The sequence below is a fragment of the Polistes fuscatus genome, unplaced genomic scaffold (genome assembly GCF_010416935.1).
Source record: "Polistes fuscatus isolate 324 unplaced genomic scaffold, CU_Pfus_HIC Scaffold4, whole genome shotgun sequence".
Classification (NCBI taxonomy): Eukaryota; Metazoa; Arthropoda; class Insecta; order Hymenoptera; family Vespidae; genus Polistes; species Polistes fuscatus.
The window spans coordinates 2,057,600-2,079,464 of NW_025113118.1; the positions used below are offsets into that span (position 1 = coordinate 2,057,600).

Consider the following 21,865-nt stretch of genomic DNA (forward strand, 5'->3'; position numbering starts at 1 on the left):
TTTTTTCGGTTAAACAAATATAACAACGTAATCGAATATAATGCAACGAACTTTGTTTCCAAAATATCCAGGAGACGACTCTTTTACCAAAATTCTTAGCTAAATACTTTGATTTCTTACATTCTAAATTGTTTTTCCGATGCTTTCTTATATATTATATAATATAATATCGTGCATTGTGTGAACTTAACATCGTGCCATATGTCCTGGCGTTTTATCGAACGTACTGAAAATTGTATCCTGTTGAGCTATAAGCGAACGATTATCATGCGATAAAAAATCATTCACAAAATGTATTATAATGTTTAAGTATATGTCTTATCTTGTTTTTTGTTTCAAAAGGATATCTTAGGAAAAGGATTGTTAACACGTTTAAACAATGTATAGTATAGGTACGAGTCTTCAAAATAATACAAAAAATACAACGTAAATGATCCTAATTTCTAAAAACATAATAAGCATTGATCGATCTTGCCCAATAAAGCCTTTCGAAAATAATTACACGCATACTAACTTAGTCCTAAGCAAATGAAAAAAAGCTGTTAAAAAAATGTACGAAACTAACCGTGCAGAGGATCCCAATAGTTGTCAATGGATCCAAACAAACGAAATAGAACGAAACTAAAAAGATAATGATCTCGCAAAGAAAGTAACCAAAAGTCAATATCCATCGATCGAGGAGAAAGAAGGCAGTGTGTCGAATCCATTAATAAACAGCGTTGTGCTTGCGAGCAAGAAGCGAGATAACGAAAACTCTGATCGAAGAGAAATGAAAATATAAGAGGTCATTCCACAAAAGGTGAAGAATAATAAAGAAGAGCGTTCGAGCAATCGAAATTACCTTGCAGACCGACAGCGGAGTTTCTATGACAGAGATTTCGGGGCTGATCTATATGTTTTTGAAGCGTATGGTGGTGGTTGTTGTTATTGTGATGATGGTAATGATGGTGTCGATGATAATTATGGTTGTTCGGGTGATGATTGTAATGGTTGTTATGGTGATTCGGGAGATAATAGCTGGAAGGTGGCTGGCGATTAGAGTGCCTGGCAGCCGGTAGCGGGTGCTGGTGGTGGTGCTGGCTGATGTGATGGTTGGCATTGGCATTGGCATTCGCATTGGCGTTAGGGTGAGATCCTGGGAGGAACTGTGGGTACACGTGGTGAGACCACTGTGGAAACAAGGGCCGACCTCCTCCACCACCATTCCCATCTCCTGAGGAGAGGAGAATCATGTTTTTTTAACCAACTCCTTTAACACATCGCTAATTCATTCTTTTATCCTTATTCTCATTATTCCTTTATTATCTTTCATTGCCTTTCGATCGCGTCTTTCTTTCTGAAAGATCGTCTTCTATTTGTTTCTGTTCCTTTTTCTTTAATTTTTATTTTTATTTTTCTTTAATTCGATGGGGTGAAATTAAAGGAAAGAGTAAGAAGAAATCAGGAAACTCAGGATAACATTACGGAGTAATTGCTTAGCACGTTCACGCCGGGATGTACCACCAATGGTACGCGTATAATTATCCCATAGGGTGGTTTGTACCACTGGTGGTGTATATATGGTTGTCTCATCGGGCAGTTTGAACTGCTAGTGGTACAAATGTTCTTTTGATACAAATTAGCTCCGTTCGTTGGAGAAAAATACAGGTAATAGAGCCGTCCAACGGCGAGAAACATAAGATGTAATATGTTTACCGTCGTAAACGTGTTTAGAATGTAATGTTACTATCAACATTGGATTTTTATTGATTGTTAGCAACAAAAATGTTTCAAATGAATATCTTCTGTGTCTTCATCTATACGCATAGAAATGGGCACATATTGCAAGATTACGTATAAGTACAGCTGAAAAAAAATGACATAATTTGTGGAAATAAATAAAAATTATGGCTGCGTAATAAATATCGCGATTCCGTTTTTTAAATATGATCCAGGCTTATTAAAAATAAAATGCGCGAACGCTTCTTTATGCATATCTAACGATGGACAAACGATTTCTTTTCCTTCTAATCTTAAAATTTGATATTGTCGAAATATTGGAAAATAAAAAATAATTTTATTTCGTAATCGAACGTTAGCTGCCAACGAAATTAAAAAAACAATATATAATATAGAAACAATACAGAAAAAAGGTGCAAAAACATTCGACATACATCAAAACCCTCACTGTCAGATACATAGAAAAAATTAATATCTTACACACTAGTGCAATCGTACATGCGTTCTACCTAGTGTTGTGTGCTAATCTCTTGATTGCAACTATGCGGTTCTTAGTGCATCGTGTTTTATATATAAATATATATTTAACTATGACGTCTAGAATTATAATATAATTACGATTATATTTAGAATGAAAAGTTGTTTTTTATGGAACTCCGTCGAGAAATTATTTATCAACTGAATTTCATATATTATTCAATCTAATTTGAATATTCAATTTTGGATGAATTTATATCCAATGACTGTATTAGATCATTATTTGGTCAGACTAATAAATCTCCTAAAATGAGAAGGAAATAAAAGTTCGTTTCTAGCTACATTAGGGCAGAGACTATTCTTTTTAAAAAAATTTTTTTTTTCAAGACTTATGATTATAAAATAAATACATGCTTATAATATAGAATAGTCATGCTTTGGAATATCGTGTTTTAACAAAGATATAGGAAGAAATGTGTTCGTCCATTGATAACCGAAACAATTGAAGTGAAATAATTGGAAGTGAATTAAATGACGGAACATATCTGACATGTAAGAGTTTTGACGAAATAAATTATTAATATTTATTTACAAATATTTAAAATTAAAAAAAAAATATTAAAAAAATATCAACATGTTTTTTTAATTCTTATATGAAGATCTTTTAAAAAAGAAGAAAGAAAGACGAGACCGACCATTGTCCATCAATCTTCCACGCGCTCTCACATTAAAAATTGAATGATCAATACAAGATTAGCATATACATATATACCCATGTTATCCCTACTTGAAATATTTGTAATAAAAAAATCGAATCTACCTTCAATCTGTTTATGAAATATTTCAAAATATTGATTAATTTTTAATAAAAATCTTTATTGTCAACTCGTATGTCAATTGAATAATAAAAAATCACGTGATATCTTACCTGAAGGGCTACTCGGTCTCAAACCGGCACCATTAGTTTGTATCGTCTGAACAGGACTTGGTGGACGTTGAGATATCGGTGGTTCCAGAATATCGCGATACTTCGAGACCATTAGTACAGAGATGAAGTAAACTATAGCCAGGGACAGAAACTGTGCCTGCTTGGTTTCTTCCTGTAAAATGAGGAAATCATAAATTACTTTACCATTCATCTAATTTCTTCGAGCAAGTTCCTCGTCGAGTCTCTAATTCACGGTGAAAGAAGGTATTATCGAAGTTTCGATAAGATCGATCAAAGTACATTATGTACTTACAACATCTCTGTATATCACAGCTCTCAAGCGATTCACATCCATGTCTTGAAGTAATTTTTCCGGATCCTTCACAGGACTTAACTGATGAGCCAGATTATCCACTATGTTCTATAAAGGAGCAACGATATTCGATATATAAATATAAAATATTGCATCCGCTTCTAAAGACTCTATAGTGCGTTGACATGGACACGAAATGAAGAAACTGAATCAAAAAAAAAAAAGAAAAAAAAGAAATACTCCAAAATTAGAATGGACAAACGCATAAAGGATTTGAAATATTTCTAAGAACCATTGTGCTCTACCGCGAGTTACGATGATACTAATTAATTCTATTCTAAATGTTTCTAATGTAAGCTGAATTATGACAATAGGAAGTAACGTACCTTGGGCGATGTCTGAGCTCCTCGTATTAGAGACTGTATGTGGTGTGATTTATTACTAGTACCAATCTGTCGACCTAACATGCTGTACGATCTGCCACGCTCTTTACACTCTAAGCAGTTTCTAACGGCACATGTACAGACCTATAGAAGCATTTTATCAGAGACATATATATGTATGTAAAAATAATTGTATTGGGGTATGGTATTAATGAATCTTTAGTATGTATATACATATGTTTGAAGTTAACTAAATGCGAGAAAATACACAGAGATCTCACAAGCGAAATACACTGCTGTGTATTTTTAAGAATGAAAATCATTTTTGGCTAGCTTTGTGAAACAAAATTGTATGAATGCGTATACGTATATATGTATGTATGTATGTATGTATGTATGTATGTATGTATGCATGTATGTATGTATTTATATATGTATGATATATATGTACGAGTATTTCAAACTAATTAATAAAACATTTATAAGAGACGACACAATCTCTGCAATATACATTATCGTCGACTAAATTTTGGTTGATAAGCAGTTTACTGTAATATGAAAGTTCTGTGATTTCTACAGAGAGACACTTCTTTTTACTTATCGCCATATATCATATGACAGATTATAAAATATAGTAACACATGTAATGTGGGATATTGATACGAGATAAACTACATACATTTATTCTATTTCGGTACTAATGCAGTATTGATTCCCACACTACTCATGTATTATGTTTGCTGAAATGGAATTATTGATGTTTGATACTTATATATGAACATGTGTGCATTTCTAACGCTTATGATTATTTCTGCCCAATTTCAATGTTTTCCAGAAATCTTATTTGTAATATCGATACTTAATTAATGAAATAGACGTTCGATTATACCATTTCATTCGATAAATGCGAATGAAGACGATGAAAAAAAAATTATGAAGAAATTGAGAATGAGAAAAAAGATGAACGATACAAACCAGTCGCAAACATTGTCTTAGAATTCCACCGCTGGACATGTTCTTCTCAGCCTCGAGTTCACCGAAATTCAAGGAGCTTGCGAAGATTAGCACATCAGCCATGTTGACTAACCTTTGAAGAAATGAAACTGCTACTTCTATCGGCATCCCCTGAGTCGGTTCAATTACGTCTAACTCACTCTGTGAATATCAAATCATAATAACTTCCAAATATAAGAAAGATCATAGAGTAATTTAATGAACGATCTTGGAAATACGTACGTTTGGCGATGTAGCAGAAGCTAAAAGTGGTAAAAGTCCACCACAAGCTATGATAAGATTGTCAGCTAATTGAGAGATCAGATGAACAGTATTGACTACGAAAATTGCATTTTCGCTACTATTCACAAAGTCCAATACCGACTTTGTCGAATGACTATAAAAAACGTACAAAAATAAATTTCTCGTTAGTTTCATTTTTTCATACTTTGTAATGTACGTGTCTTGGATAAATTACCTTCTCCAAACTTGAATATCTGTTTCGAGAGAAAAGAGAACATCCGATAATAATCGCTGATGAATGTATGACCATTTAAATTCTGGTATTCTGAATGGTGGCCGGGTAGGTCCTGGACTGAACATTGGTCTGGTGGAAGGATTTCCTTGCTTTGTTCTTTTCGATTCTGTAAAGAAACGATCTTTGATTAATAAATTCTCTAACTTTTCTATCTTTTAGATAAAAAAAATATATACGTAAAGAATACAAGAGCAAGAACGTACCGAAATGATTCGGATCCACTTGCGTGGACGTTGAGGCACTCCTTGGTCTTTTTTGGGGTGATGATGTCTTTCGTAAGGGAACAGGTAGAGAAGGAGGGTCCTCGGCATTGCTCTCGGAGGATACAATCGGTAAACTGGATCTGCGGTGGGCATCTACGTGATCTGGAGTTAAGTCATTCGTAGTAATTGGATTGTCCATTGCAATCACATTAGAACTAACGTTTTGAGGCACACCGTCGGGTAAACTTTTAGTAGCATCACAGACTGTAGATATTGTTGGGATTTGCTGTTTAGGATTTGGCACTTGCGTCACATTATCTACAGAACTTTGAATATCGCTATTACTAGAAACACTATCCGTTACTCCTACCTCCTCGGTTCTCACCGGAATGTCTGACTTATTATCACTTACGCTAGTAGAAATAGTGGACGGCTCTCTTGAGTGTTTTTCAGTTACCTGTTCGTCGTCGTTACTATTAATAACAGCACTTTTGTCGTCCTTTAAAGTGTCCACGACACGTTCGTCGCTCTCTAAAGTACTACTCACTACGACTTTTTCCACTTCCTTATCTATTTCTTCTTCTTCTTCTACTTTATCTTCTATCTTATCATCATTGCTATCTATGGTTTTCGCGTTATCATCCGTTTCTACTCTATTGATCGAATCTTCAGGACTTTCTGGAGCATCCTGAATTTCTTCGGCATCCTCATCTACTCTAACGTTTCTTTCTTCAGCAACAGCTACTTTTTCGGCAAAATCTTTCTCATCCATCTTTGCGACATCTTCGACATTCGTCTTCGTCTCCGTAGATGTCTCTTGTTGCTCCGTTGGTGTCAGATATGCTTCAGAAGTATCGCTATCTATGATTTCTCTATCATTTTCTAATTGAAGTTTCTCGAGGTACTTTGAATCGTCAGCTTGCTCTAATGATTCCGATTCTTCCTTACCCATATCGTTTATGATTTCTGACTGCTTTTCATCATCGACGGATTCTTCCGCCTTTTCAGAACTTTCTATGTCGGTCTTATCTTTCTTAGGACTCTTTTCCTTAATACTATTCGCGTCATTGTTTTCAGCTAATTGTTGAGATTTATCATCGTCATATTCTTTCTTTGTTTCGAAGTCATTAGATTCTACGGGTCCGGCAGTTTTTTCATCATTCAAATTATCGTTCTTCGTCGCTTCTTTTTCGACTTCTTCTTTCTCAATAACAACATCGACATCCGTTTTATTATTTTCATTATCTTCTATTTGATCTTTCGTTGGGACTATCATTTCCTGCTGAACATTTTCATCTTCTTTCTGTACCGTACTTGACTGAATCACCATAGAATCCGGACTTGGACTTTTCTGTACTTCGCTATAAACATCGCTGGAGCTTTCGATCGATATCACTTCGCTGGTCTCTTGAGTTGTTGGTAAAGAAGCTACTTCACTATTCGCCTCTTCCAAAATTGTCGGTGTGTCCGTGTGAATCTCTCGTGCCGTCGTTGGCGTCTCTGGCTTGTCGCTTAATCTTGAATCTAAAGAGACTGCTTCGCTAGATTGCATGGTATCCAATGTTTCGCTATGGGATTTAACGATCGCCGGACTTCCGTCGCTTTCGGTGTTGTCTATAGAATTTAAATCACAGCTACATGTTTCCTCCATACGATCGTTTCCTTCAGTTCCATCAAACTCCTACAAAAAAAAAGAGAAAAAAAAAAAAAAAAAAAGAAAAAAACGTATTCTTTATAATTAATATTTTTTATCCTTTAAAAAACCTAGGAAAAGATAAGTTACTTTGTAATTCCTTTCAACGTGTTGAGCTTCATGATTTTGTTGATTAGTCCAAGGCGATGGCCGATTGTAACCATTGTTACCTGAATGTTGCTGATCCCAACCTGAAATTGTACTAATGGGTCTTTGTTGCCTTAATTCAGGATCCGTTATATTATCGGATCTCTGTCTTTCATAATGCTCGTACATCTGAGCGAACTGAAGTTTAAATTCCTCGTAAGAAACCTTTACAAACGAATTAATATTAAAAACAAATATTACATTATTCCTAAAATCACAAACTAATTAATTTTTTATTTAATCTTTCATCATCTTTTACCTTTGAATGTACTATCGCCAAAGTATCGACCCAAACACGCCAACCACCATATTCGTGCTTAATAGCGTGATGAAGGAGCATTCGAAAGAGGGAATAAACCATATCAGATATCTTTTGTTCTTCTGTATTCTTTGGATGAATATAAGCCATGGCTATAAGCCACTCTTGCCAGACGGACATTTGCAATACGGTTCGACGATTTTCACGATTGTTATTGCAAAGTAATGTCATATCGGAGAGAAATAATTTTTTAACTTCTAACAATTGTTCCGTTTGCTTTGATTGTCGTATCAATGTTGCTACTACTTTAAGAATCACTGAAATTAAAGAAAATAAGACTAAAGTAATAAGAACGAGATGCATGTAAAAGCGAATATGTTGTATAAAATCTTATTGGGTCTTACTAGGATTTTCTAAACGATAATGTGACTCTGGCTCGGGATGCCTGGCATAAAGTATTTGTTGACTTATGTGTTCCGTCATTATCTGAAAATATTATTTATTATATGATTAGATTTTCGTTAGATAGAAAAATGATTAAAATTATATAGAATGTGAACAATACCTCATATAAAACGTTGTAAGTTGGTAAAGACAATGTTTCCTCATTTAATAATAATCTTTCGGCTAGTAGAGTATACAAATTGTGTGGGCTCATTACATCGTATTTCCTTCTATTGTAATTGTAAGTTAATTAGAACTTAGAAGAATAAAAGACATATATCTTGAAACTTCTTATCACTCACTTATGTGTACTGCGACTGAGAAAGAATCCTAACAATTTCAATGCTTGAAGACGAATCAATTGACTTTCTGCTGCTAACAGTTTGAAGATCGTTCTCACGCCCTGTTTCGCGTCGAACGCTGGTACCATCGAAGAGGGATGCTCGGACATCAAAGAAATAAGCATTTGTAAAACGTCGTGCAAATTATCATCCTGCGAATAAATAAAATCCTTCATTTATTAATTATAAATTGACAGCGAACTACATTATCGATTGAATTTTGGAGAAAAATGGACCAATCTCATACCTCGTGCATCGTTGTTAAATAATTCAAAATACTCTGCAATTCGTCGTCCTTCACGCCATTACCGATCATAATCAATTGTTTAAGAAATAGCAAAATATAAGAACGTATTGTCAAGATATCCTTTTGTTGAGGTCGTGGTCCGTCTGTAAGAAAGAAAAAGAAGAAAAATAAAAAAAAAAAGAAGAAAGAAATTAGAAAGAATCAGTTAACATGATGCAACAAATTTCAAATAAAAACAAAATTTAGTTGAAAATATTGAAAGGCTTATAAAAAGAAAATATAATAAAGCATTTGCAACTCACCGAGTCCTTTCGGCGTTATTCCACTCTTGGCACGGGGATTAGCAACCCAATAGTAATACTTGAGCGTGTGCACCGTTTGAAGAACGGTAGAGACGCGTCTAACGTTAGAATAAATTTGCGTATCGCTGAGGAACTCTGTGGCCAAGTATGAATAAAGCCGGGTTTGTACCGGCGCTGGCGTGTATATCCATAGAGCGGGATTAAAAAGGACGTGATCCAATAGCTGCCAGGTTAGGAATGAAAAATAAAACAACTACATCACCATAGATCTGCCTGTTCTTCGGACACACCAATCTAGCCGACTTTTATGGGATTCCTGTTTACGACACATAATAATATGTGCCTAATATAATCGCCATTTTTTTCGACAATTCAATTCCATCCAATCCATTTGCTTCGTCTCATACTATCGATAGATCAATGACTTTAATCGATCTGACGTGGATATTAAATTATACCGTTAAATTATCTATATGATATAAAAGAATCTAATAAAAAATAATATTAAGCGGCACAAAATGCGATCTTGTATAAGTTAATTTTTCATTCATAATTCATTTCTCTTTTAAATTATATTCTTTATGCGTATGTTGCGTAATACATCGTCAAATATCGTAGAACTAAAAATATATATATATATAAATACAAAATACTTATATCGGAGATTGTATAAAAATTATGAAAAATATTAATTTAGATACGTAGACATGAGCTTTGTGCATAGAATACTCATGCATTTGATTTGGAAATTACAAATAGATACGAGTACAATCTTTTTCACTGATTTTGTTAAGGAAAAGTTATAACTTAGGATAATGAATTTTTCTATTGTATCGAATAAAAAAGAAATAAAACTTCGGTTTATAATGACTCGATCATTTGGTTAAACCTGACGAGTTACTAAAAACTTCAGACAATTACAAAACTAATTTTTAAATTTCAATTAACTTTATTTTTAATGTAAATGAAAATGATCAAAAAATCTATTAAAAAATATTATTAACAAAATCAACTTAAAACAATGTACTCCGTTCGTTTAACATTGAAATAAAATATTAAAAACACAAGGAGTGATTTTTTTAATTAATAATTGTGAGAAAAAATTTGAGGAAAAGGAAAACACGTAGATTTGATTAGTATACCATTGAATCATACCACAAAATTATTGTCCGATCGAGATAGGTATAATATACGAATAAGAAAAGTAACATATATATAATTATTAATGAAAAATAGGATTAGGCAACATGTACGCATCGCATTATCGCACAAACGTAAAAATATTTGAGTGATAGCATGTGACAGTGGTGAAATTTAGCGTCGCAAAAAAAGATAATTGAACAGTTCTTTTTTTATGTCAAAAAGCCATGGAAATTCACGCGAAGTAACATTTTGCGAAGGCGTATTTTGACAAACGGGAAGCCTTAATAGTCGGTAGATTGCATGCGATCCAAAGTTTCAATGAAAACGCTAAAGTCATATGATTAAGAAAGAGAAAAGGAGTGAGAAAGAGAGGTAAAGAGTGAGACAGTTATAGAAAAAGTGATATGATTCTCATGCTTTTCTGTTACAAATATAATGGTAACAATGTATACAATTGATATATATATATATATATATTCACGAAGGAACAAAATTATAGAAGCTACTGCAACTTAATTAGGAAATATAATTAATATGAAAAGATGCAAAAATACCTAATGAAGCTTTCATACGCTTTTGCATGCTATTGCAGTACTTGTCAGAGCTCAAAACTATGAAAATTTTGATCGGCATAAAATAGTCTAAAGGGCAATAATTAAGCTCATTGCAGCTTTATCGTATTAAAATTACCAAACAAATATTATATTCTTAAATGAACAAAATATTCATTACAGTGTAATTGATAAGGAAAAATTTATATTCCTATATTTGGAGAATAATATGCTTAATTATATAACATATCGAATTCACATAAATAAATTTATATACATATTGCATGAATTATTCGTTTGGGGATTTTCAACTGAAATATAATAATAGACACGGTTGGAATATTAAATTTTAATTAATTTCAAGTTACTTTGACAGTATATACGAAATGTAACACGTCGTATTTATTTACAATAATTTCTACGAAAAAAAAATGGTCCTACATATTACTTCTGGAATCAAATTCTAACACAACGACACTATTTACGTCTAAACGAATGAAAGTAGGTAAGTTCTAGTTTCTTTAAGATTGCGTTCATTTTGCATGAATAAACGAATGAAAAGTTTCGAATTCGTAGCTTGTTAATTCGAAATTCTAATTTAATTTCAACCTAAACTAACTTTCTAAAAGGGGAACTATGAGTTAATCAATACCTGTTTTAGCAACAGATCGCTGTTCGCACTGAGGCAGGTTACCAGATGTTTTGTTAGTTCTAAAAAGGATGCTAGAACTTCTGTAGTCAGATGATCTCTGCTAGCTCTCTGAAGCATGTAACTAATTACCAAAAATCCACGATTCTGTACCATATGTTGTTGAACCGTTTGAGAGCTCTCCACAAGATCGCATATAAAGCCCAACAATTTCGAACTGAAACGTAAGCAAATTTAATATCAGTTTCGTACATATGTTATCAAAACTTTACAACATGCATGTATAATAAATAATCAATTTTTTTCTACCATAATGTAGGATCTCGCTTGATGTCATTCGGTGCTATACAATCGTAAGGCATATCTAATTGCGAGAATAGAGGAAACAGTACTTGGATACCACCGATAGAATTTAACGTACTGTGAATCGAATGCGTAATAACAGCCTTGACGTCCTGCCCGAACAAAAACATATTTATATTTATTCATTAAAATATCCATACAATCAAAATACATCAAATTTTAACATTCGTACCTGAAGCATTAGAGCGTGTGGTGTATGTACAAAGTATGGAACGTTGCCTTTCGGTGCACTTTGCAAACAAAGTTGAGAGTCCGTAGCCACTGGGTTGTACATGAACACAATAGCATTCGACAGTTTTCCGTCGTAAAGTACCTGTGATATCACACATATACATATTTTAATCGTTCATCTATGAATCTTTCTCTTCGAACGCTTTTCATCATGAGTTTGGTAATCACAATAATAATTCTTTATTAAGTTGATTATCAAGGCTATGATAATAAGCGAAAAGCGTAACACGCCCGACGGATTTCAACTCAAAGTCGGAGATAAAATCGAATAATAATGTATACGCAAGTACTTACGTATATACGCGTATGTGTATATACCTGTATGTAAATCTCCACAATATTCGTATATTTATCCGTCGAACGATGGCAGAAAATTAAAATCGATTGGAACACGTTCGGTCTACGGAACTAGCATGCGCAAGAAATTTCATACTCTACGTGGCAAAAAATAAAAAAGATAAAAAACATTGAAGACCCAACGAAACTACGTTTAATAATTAATTAAATGAAGTCATAATAATATTACATTTTAAAAAAGGATTAAAATATAATGAATAAAATCTACGGAGTGATACACGACGGGGAAATAAAGGAAGACTGAAATGTAGAATAACGTGTACAAAATAATAAAATAAATACAATAAATACAATAATGAATAAGAAATCACTATATCTAAAGATAGTACGAAGCAAAAAAATAAAAAAAGAGAGAGGAAGAGAGACAGAGAGAGAAGCATAGAAGAGGAAAGATGATAAATACGAAAGAATATCGAAGAAATATGTATTTCCCACAAAAGCGAACATCGTCGTTTCTATTGAAACGAAAAAAAGATAAATCTTCTTAAATTTCATTTAATTACCTCGGACTCGAGTATGCAGTATATAAATGGAATAAATTGTAAGAGAGTGCAAAATGAAATATAAACGGTGGGCGAAAATAAAACAAAATGCTTACAGTTTGCATACTTTGGTCCACCATGCTCGTGAGCTCCTGCTCATCACTCACCCTTTTGTGATTGTCTGGCAGATTCAGGTAACACTCGTTGTCAAAACGAAATTGACTCTGAAGATAGGAATAAAAATAATAAATAGATAAAAAAGAATAAAATAATTTTATATGAAGAATCAATATACTAATTTGAACCAATAATATCTAACTAACGCACCTTATATCCAGGTCCTAATCTGTGCATAGCGCATATCTGATGAGTCGTAAGAGCCTCACTAAATAGATATATCGCGCTCATTTGACCACAGAATACTCGTTCCTCGTCCAATTCCGGTGTAGCTCCGATATAACACTTGTCGAATGGCTATGAACAAAGTTTTCGAGAGTATGTATATAATATACACATACATAATATTATCCTAACCGAATTTCGCCCTTTCTGTTTGATTCAGAACTATATTACACAATAAATCAAAAGGCGATTGTATCGTACAAATTTCATGATTTATCCGAGTGATTAATTAACCATGAAAATATATTCATCAAAGCTAGAACGAGTAAATTTCATTTAATATAATACAATATCTGCAATGTACAATGTATTTGATCTTTGAATAAAAAAGAAAAATCTAATCCAAGGGTAGATTTTTTATACTATAATTCTGTCATCAAATTTATTCTATATATGTAAATTATAAAAAGTAATTAATTAAAGATCACTTACGTCGTTCGTTGACACGAACCATGCCATTTCGGTACTCGAAGCCAATTGACCGTTGACTAAACACTTAATTTCGCTTTTGGTCCATCTATTATATATGTACACTACGGCGATCATATACCACTGCAAAAATATTTAATGATAAATACACACACACACACACACACACACACACACTACCATCATATTTTTTATTTTATTTTTATTTTAAGAATTGAATTTATTACGTTTCGTAAGTTACGTGGATTTAAAAAAGGTAAAAATGAGAGAACTTTGTAAGATAAACAAATATGTATTACATATACCTTTCGTGGTTGAAATTCATATTTGACACAGTGCTGGAAGCCCTTGCCCTTCACTTTCATAGACGTGAGGACTAAGCAATTGCCTACGAAATGCGCTGAGTATCCTACTCCTTTACTAGTCTTGAAACTGCAATGAAAAAATAGAAAAACAATAGTTGAAATTATAAAAGAGTCGCTGTAAAAAACGCGCGCTCGCGCGCACAAACATTAACTCATACAAAAATATCTATTAATCGAAGAAACGATATTAAGCGTCGATTATAAAAATCAATTCTAGTCGAACATTTTATTTGTTTTCACCGCCAACTTTTTGTTTCCAAACTTGTGCCGATTTTTTTACCATTTCCATGATTTTTATACGCGTTTCGACGTCATCGCAAAACTCAATTAACAAAACGTGAAAAAGTATCTAGCATATCGAACGAGTAGGTAAAACAACATGTCACTGTTCCCTCGAGGCGAAGGAGTTCGATTAACAAAATTGTTTCGTAATCACGAAAACTTCTTTTTTTCTTCATGGTTATTGAATGCGAAACAAAAACAGCGATTTAATGAAATTCGCAATCAAGCCGTGGCATATAAAATTTGTGCCTTGTACAAATAACAGATCTACAGGGTTATTTTTATTAAACTTTTTACTTTTATTTTTAATTTTTTATTTTGAAAAGGGCGTATTAAGGGCACGAATTTGGTTTCCGTAAGGCAGCAGGTTGCTTCAACTCAAGAGAGTGTTCTCGTAAAAGTACTTGATGGAAGAGCACTTGCCAGTAGAGGTACGGCTTTTCTCGTTCGATATTAACCGAGTTGATGGGGTCCAGACGAAACCACGTGGTGAATGTGAACCCGTTCTCGTGCGGCCACCTTGCTAGTGGAGGTAATACTATTGCCTGTAGACAAAAAGAGAAAGAATATGTTGTATTTATAGCTGCTATTATTTATTTTTACGGACTCAATGGTACCACCAGTTATCTCATACGCAAGATTGCAAAAGTTATACAAAATCTTTTTTCGAGAAACATATTATTAATATCGTTTGTTATTAAATACAATCCTATAATAATAACACGATTAAGATGTTTGATATAAATTTTACTAATACATGTTATACAAAAATAATTGAAATCAATCACATTCATCGAGATTTTATTGTATATCGGAATAATTATCGAAGTAAAAATTGAATATTAATATAGAAAGGGTTAAACGTTGTAATTGTTACTAATAGTCAAGCACCATTTGAATGGTCCACTACGAGGCAAACACGTCCCACTTACTCTCGCGAACGGTTAATCCGCTACAGCTACGGGGCATCGTCAAACATTGTTATCAGGTTCTAATTGACAAGCCGTGTCTCACAACTTCGCTAACTTCCACATCAAGTTTGTTATTGTATTAGATAACGAAGGATACTTCCAGGTTCGAATCTTCAAACACTTTGTTGTTCGAAGAATATACTGGACGATAATGAAAATATTTAAATATATTGATTTATACATTTTTCTAATACATATAGATATTATCAATTATATTTTATTTTATAAATAATAAAATGTTCTTTTGTAGAATGCAATCGTATTAAAGTAATTCCTTATTGGAGATAAAAATAATAAAAGTTTTTTTCTTCTTCTTTGCTATAATGGCCGAGTAATTAATGTGATTAAACGGACACATTGCATAATTGTAACTACATGAATTGATTTCTGAATGTAAGGTAATCGATAATGCCTTGTTATACCTATACGGTTTAATCTCGATTCTCCGGATTCTCGAGAGTTTCAATACAAGGCTTCATCTTTAAGGTCTCGCGTTGTGGTTAAAAGGGATCGATACTTTGTCGAATTTAAACGATGTTAGTTGAAACGGGAGTTTCATGAAACAACGTGAATTCTCTTATCCGAAGTTTGATAGAGTTTAGAATCGAATAACATCTTCGATGAAGTTGTAAGGTAAAAAGGAACTCTTGTGCCATAGAAACACTGTTATCTGTGTGCGTGAGTTTTCTTAGGTATTACACGTGTGCGACGAAAGAAGAAAGCAAAATTCACTTACCGAACCTTTTCTACCAGGAAAACTGAAAAATACGTCGGGTCCATTTCGTTGCGGCATTTGACGAAGTACATTCAAAAGTTTCGCCGAATGTCGCGGCTGTAAAACAAAACAATAATTCTTACTATAAAAGACACTACCAAATATTTAAAGAAATATTTATATTACATTAAGACACTTTTAATAAATTTCATTTTCTTATCTTTTTAACGTCGATTAAAATGTTTTAATAATTTACCCATTTTCCTTTAACCGCTTTCATGGCGCCGAAGAGAAGTTTCAGCTCTTTTACGGTAATACTGTAGCTCGCTAATACTCCGAGCATATCGATCAATAAATCTGGGTGAAAGTAAATTAAAAAATTATAATTTTTATTCACGAATATGCATGACATTCCAGACTCGCGCATAAAATCTTGTACATTAAAACATGAAGTCTAAAAGTAATACTTCGGAACGAAGAGAAATAATTTAATTTACCTGCAACAACAGTCTCCGCTTGCGATAATCGATGCAGCACGTGTTCTATAAGACTTACATCTGTACATGCCTGTAAATTCCGAACGCTTTTCCTTAAAATCGCAATAAATACACTCCATATTTCGGCCTGAAACATAAAATACGAAAAATATTTTTAATTTTATAAATGTATGAATTACACGCACGAAAATTGAAGCAATTAATATGTGTATATAATTTTTCTTTTCAATATAGATAAGATATTCTTAAAGCAATTATCACCAACCTAACACTTTCCTTTCACTTCGGTGGGTTGTATTCTCAATTAAATTTGATTTATTTTTTATGAAAATAACACCATGATTACCCAATGCCGTCGAGAATTCCCAATGCAATTTGCTCGATCCCAATTCGAATAGCGTATTTTTTCTTGCAAATATACAATTCGGGCCTATCGACAGTTCGTAGAGAAAAAGGAAACAATCCAAATAAAATTGGAAGGAATACATAGTAACGATTAAAATGGGAAAGGCCGTTGTATAATTATCTTCGAAATTACCGAACTACTAAAATATTTCACTGCAACGAAGCTAATCTAACGAATTTGCATATAGCGAAGCCAATCTCAATCGATATTCGATACAAACATTGTCCCTGAATATTATTTTGAAGTATGCTTTTAACGATATTGCTGTATTGCAATTTTTACTACGCCTGTGCAATTTTCGTCTATTAATAACAATATTCTTCTTTGCAAATTCACATTTTTATCAATAATTATTAATAATTTACCAATTTTATCTTTCTAATATTGGTGATAGAAAATATTCTACGACAAGGTAGATTTATATAACTAGTTCTTTACAGGATCAGTGCCAAATGAATTCATACGGAACATTCTAATGACCAGAGCTCTTTACGATGGGGCGTGCTCAATTAACGTGTAAATGGTTTCCAGTATTAATGAAATCTCGAAGGATTAGTAAACATTCGCGACCCTTTTCGTAGATTCAATATTAGTATTTGCGAGTATACACGGTCTCTTTACACATGGAAACCTGGACGTAGCCAATAGTTTCAGTTTGGACTACCACAAAAACAATAGTAATTAGGTGTGTTTTTTATAATCCTTTTTTAATTTTTTTTCGTTATTTTTTGTTACTACTTTGATTACTTTTCCTATTTTTTATAATAAATAAGAAATTAATAGCGCAGTTCACTTCTATCAGATAAACAAAAAATGAGAATTGGTTTTAATAAGGGAGAAAGAAATAAATAACGTGTTTTAACCACAAACAAGAATATTTATTTAATTTGAATGGTTTAGTATACTGGCCATAATTCTATTGCGGTACTATCCCTCTTTCAGTGGGATCTATCTACAGAGTATATTTATTTTTTAAAGGATAAATCAGGAGCGATTTGTGGTTCTCCCATGAGCTCGTTTCATTTTCATCCTTTTCCCTCCTCCCCCTCTCGCTGTATCTATTCTCACTCGTATAAAGATTCACGAGATCGGACTGGTGGTAAGTACATATCAGTCTAATCCCTTATAATACTGCATATTATATCCTATCTGAGCTCTTTAAAACTCCAACAGACAGCTTAACTACTGTGTTATTTTCGACAAGTGAAATCCTTCCATTGCTAGTTTATTGTTTTCACATTTTAGTCACATTTTAAATACTACAATATGATATAGCTAATCTTAAAAAAATATCTATTATTTGGACAATTATTTCTATAGTTATATTTTCTAATATTCTATTATGATAATTAGTAAATTTAACTGCAGTAAATTAAACGAGTCATTGTTATTAAAATGTTATATATCGATAATCGATAATCACATTTATATAATATTTAGATTTAAGTAATTTCGAATGCACATCTTCGAATATTTGTCATTTCTCAAATCGTTCAATGTTTCTTTTTCTCTTTCTTTCTTTCTTTCTTTATTTTAGCCTCTTTTCTTCGGTTAGTCGACTCACAACCATCCATTTCGCATCGTGCATTAAAACGCACTTTTGAAGGTGGCTCTCGTTCAACGGGTATCCACTTTTCAACGAGCGTATCACGCTAAAAGCCGTAGTAACGGCTACGGCAATGCCATACGGCTTTTAAAAGCCTGATTGCGACATTGAAGAGGGCCATTCTTCAAACTTGCCTCAACGTTACTTCTGTTGCCGTTGTAGTTGTTGCTGAAGGTATCACCCGCTTCTCGATAGTTCATCACAAATGTGATTTCTTCTTCCTACAAATCCTATACGCTGTACAGTGAAACGTTTTCATCCTTAAATTAATTGTAATTAGCTTTTCTTCTCGAAATTTTGCTACCCAAAAAAGAAATGACCATATTTTTTTTACTCTAATTCACAAAATATGTGCGCAATGTGCGTACAAATGTTAATATTCTATGTAATATAATATTACATTGAAGTAATAATTCTACACACAAGGAGAATGCTAGAATTTCACGTGCCAGCAACAGAGAACCTAGTTCTTTCATAATAAATCCACTCACTACTGTCATCTAAGCGCATTGTTGAAACATACAATGAACCGAGCACCAACATTGTTTTCTATGCATATTTTTTGCATCTACTTGCATACGTGCATAATTATTGATAATTTGTTAAACAAATAATTTCCTCTTTTGCGATAGAAAATACAAGTATAATGAAAACTTTTTAATCGCGTAGATCGAATGAGTCTTCAAAAATTAATGACAAAATAGTTGAGAAAAGAAAAGATGTGTATATTAGTTCATAAATTTATTTCGAATGACTGATTTTACTTGGAAACTTTCTACATTCCAAATTTCGTTGCTAAGATACTAATTGAGATATTGAAACATCCTTTAGGATTGTATATACCCCCCATTTGTCAGATAAATCAAAGGTTTTTGACGAACTTGGGGAAATAAAACGAATTCCTCTGGAATATGTCCACTGGCGTGTGAAAGCGCGAGCGTTGATTAAATTTCAAGTAATTTCCGCTGGAAAAAGTCGTTCGCGTTGGATCTTCACTTAATTGCTAATTACAAAAGCGATTAGTTATACGGTGCATATTTAATTAGCACGAGTTTCATTGGTACACCATTCCCTCTCTCTTTCCCTCTTTTTCTACACTCACGTCACTCCGAAAGATTTAAATCGAATTTAAAATTTGTTAAAAATTTCTCTATGACGTCATTTCAAAAGTACAAATTTCTGTACTATAAAATTTCCCTTTAAAAAATTACAAACGAAATTATTCTAATAAATAATTTGAATACAAAATTCGAATAAATAATAAATTATATCATAATTAATTCTACAAATTGTATAAAAACATAAATAAAATTCGAAAGAAATTAATGTTTAAAATAAGAAAATCGACAAATAAAATCTACAATATATTTTTAACGAAAGTTGCACAAAATTTCATACCTGTTTAAATAAACAGTGTTGTAATATCATATTTTTGTTAAAAGATAAAGAATAAAGGATAAATGGAAAAGAAGAGGAAAGAAGGTAAACGAGTTTAAACAACGGACCAGATAGAATCTAGTTACTAAGTTGGTATTAATTAATCCCTTATAAAATTAGAGTGGCTCTTCGTTCGAAGACGATGACGACGACGACGACACAACGAAGACGACTACGACTACGATAATGTCTAGAACAACGACAACGGCAACGACAACGAAGAAGATTGTGCTCTGGTTTCGTATCTGATACCGTTCCAAGATCTCCAATTCGATCTCGATCCGCAATTCTCGCTAATTTCATCAAATTCGTATTCCATGCACGATCACTATCGACGATGCCTCCTTTCGAATTAAATTACTGATTACATAATAACACAAAGGGAATTGTATCTTTAAATATTCTCGAATATTCAAGCTTGTATATCTTGTCGATACTTAGCTGTTAACTCGAACAGGCCACCAAGCCTGAATAATCGATGATTTTCTTCATAAAGCAATCTCCATTGCATCGATTTTTGTCATTGAATGATCGATATAGATTTCCAATATCTCTAACTGAAAATAATAATTATTCTATCGGTAGATATACAAATACATTTATAATATCCTCTATTCAATATATAATACTAACCTAAATTATATTATAATGCAAAAAAAGTTTAAACTAACTAATGTTCGAAAATATGATTTTCGATTACTTTAAATCTCGGTGAATATTACCCTTCTTCTATTTTCTTCTAAATACGTATATCTTTCTTCACGCTATCATTCTCTTCCTCTCTCTTTCTCTCTCTCTCGCTTTTTCCTTTGGCGCATATTTTTACTAGATTCGATCTCTATCCATTTTTGGTCATATTGTAAGATCGCATGGCAAAGAAAGATGATATGTGGGATCGTTTGTTTACTTTTACCTAAACAGATCTTATTTTATTCAAGAGAACCCAAATCAAAACGTTCTCTTATCGCTCATGTACATACATTCGTATATTACGAACACATACTAAACTATAAAACTTTGCAACAATGAATAGCGAAGAGTGATCGGTCCTTTAAATTATGACGCCTTTTCTTACATAATTAATAAAATTAAAAAATAAAGTAGAGAATCTTGATGTAATATAATTTTCCCTACGAATTATAATTATTTTAAGTTAAACATTTGAATTCGAAATAGTTCAATATTGCATTAAGCTTACGTAGCGACGAATCACTTCTCAAACGCGTAATGATGAAAGCTGCTTATGAGCCACGCCACAACAGGTTAAAAGCTTTAACTTGATCGGATAGATCATTATTAAATATTCCTTTTGCTCGATTCCATTTCATAGGCTTACTTCATTTTAAGAAAGTAGATGCTATATACGTATGTTCAAAATAGTATTAATTTGCAGTTTAAACAAGATATTGGAATATATCGGGAACAAAAACTGTTCCCATTAATTTGAAATCAAACGAAAGCTTTGTTTTACTTTTACGTCACGATTTTGTGTAACATCCGATTATATTTCCAAGACTTACAAGCGACCTATATTTCATATACTGCCTTCGTCTACTACAAGATTAAATGGTCTTAAAGGCGTACTACGTGCGACGATATTACGTACCCACCGTTGCTACTACATGAAACAAGTATTACATACGTAAGACGCTTGCCGTTAGCAGATTGCACACCAAGAAAATATACGTGTTTAAGATGAAAAGAGAGAGAAAGAGAGAGAGAGAAACTCAAAACTCATTTTATAAGAAGCAATAAATAAACAGAAGGTTGTGTAAAGGGTCATCATTTGATGGAAATAATCAAGATTTGAATGTTCATAAGTAGAAATGAAAGGGAAAATAAAAAAGCATCAAAAGAAAAAGATTCAAGTATGCTACTTTACAGTATACTTTTGCAAAGAAAAAAGAAATAAGGACAAAGAGAAAGAGAGAGAACATAAAAGAGGATTAAAGAGGAACTAATTTTCAGAAAAAAGAGAACAATCTTCTTTTC

At 32.8% G+C, this 21,865-nt stretch overlaps 1 protein-coding gene across 18 annotated transcripts in view; it reads right to left on the reverse strand.

Annotated features, from left to right (window-relative positions):
* LOC122521485 (neurobeachin) overlaps positions 1 to 21,865 on the reverse strand; it is a 310,344-nt gene that overhangs the window by 69,081 nt on the left and 219,398 nt on the right. For 7 of the 18 annotated variants that reach the window (XM_043642274.1, XM_043642270.1, XM_043642269.1 and 4 more), the window contains 27 exons: positions 16,425 to 16,551; positions 16,184 to 16,284; positions 15,949 to 16,044; positions 14,665 to 14,786; positions 13,900 to 14,026; positions 13,598 to 13,717; positions 13,091 to 13,237; positions 12,880 to 12,987; positions 12,785 to 12,790; positions 11,866 to 12,006; positions 11,640 to 11,785; positions 11,334 to 11,547; positions 8,988 to 9,240; positions 8,686 to 8,828; positions 8,400 to 8,590; positions 8,219 to 8,327; positions 8,058 to 8,139; positions 7,654 to 7,970; positions 7,338 to 7,559; positions 5,555 to 7,235; positions 5,292 to 5,457; positions 5,057 to 5,210; positions 4,796 to 4,975; positions 3,824 to 3,964; positions 3,438 to 3,545; positions 3,125 to 3,296; positions 842 to 1,213 (listed from right to left, as the gene is read on the reverse strand). In XM_043642274.1, the coding sequence (XP_043498209.1) occupies positions 842 to 1,213; positions 3,125 to 3,296; positions 3,438 to 3,545; positions 3,824 to 3,964; positions 4,796 to 4,975; positions 5,057 to 5,210; positions 5,292 to 5,457; positions 5,555 to 7,235; positions 7,338 to 7,559; positions 7,654 to 7,970; positions 8,058 to 8,139; positions 8,219 to 8,327; positions 8,400 to 8,590; positions 8,686 to 8,828; positions 8,988 to 9,240; positions 11,334 to 11,547; positions 11,640 to 11,785; positions 11,866 to 12,006; positions 12,785 to 12,790; positions 12,880 to 12,987; positions 13,091 to 13,237; positions 13,598 to 13,717; positions 13,900 to 14,026; positions 14,665 to 14,786; positions 15,949 to 16,044; positions 16,184 to 16,284; positions 16,425 to 16,551 (5,746 nt within the window). The remainder of the gene's footprint in view (positions 1 to 841; positions 1,214 to 3,124; positions 3,297 to 3,437; positions 3,546 to 3,823; positions 3,965 to 4,795; positions 4,976 to 5,056; positions 5,211 to 5,291; positions 5,458 to 5,554; positions 7,236 to 7,337; positions 7,560 to 7,653; positions 7,971 to 8,057; positions 8,140 to 8,218; positions 8,328 to 8,399; positions 8,591 to 8,685; positions 8,829 to 8,987; positions 9,241 to 11,333; positions 11,548 to 11,639; positions 11,786 to 11,865; positions 12,007 to 12,784; positions 12,791 to 12,879; positions 12,988 to 13,090; positions 13,238 to 13,597; positions 13,718 to 13,899; positions 14,027 to 14,664; positions 14,787 to 15,948; positions 16,045 to 16,183; positions 16,285 to 16,424; positions 16,552 to 21,865) is intronic. The other 11 variants (XM_043642284.1, XM_043642285.1, XM_043642272.1 and 8 more) reach the window with 7 other exon arrangements.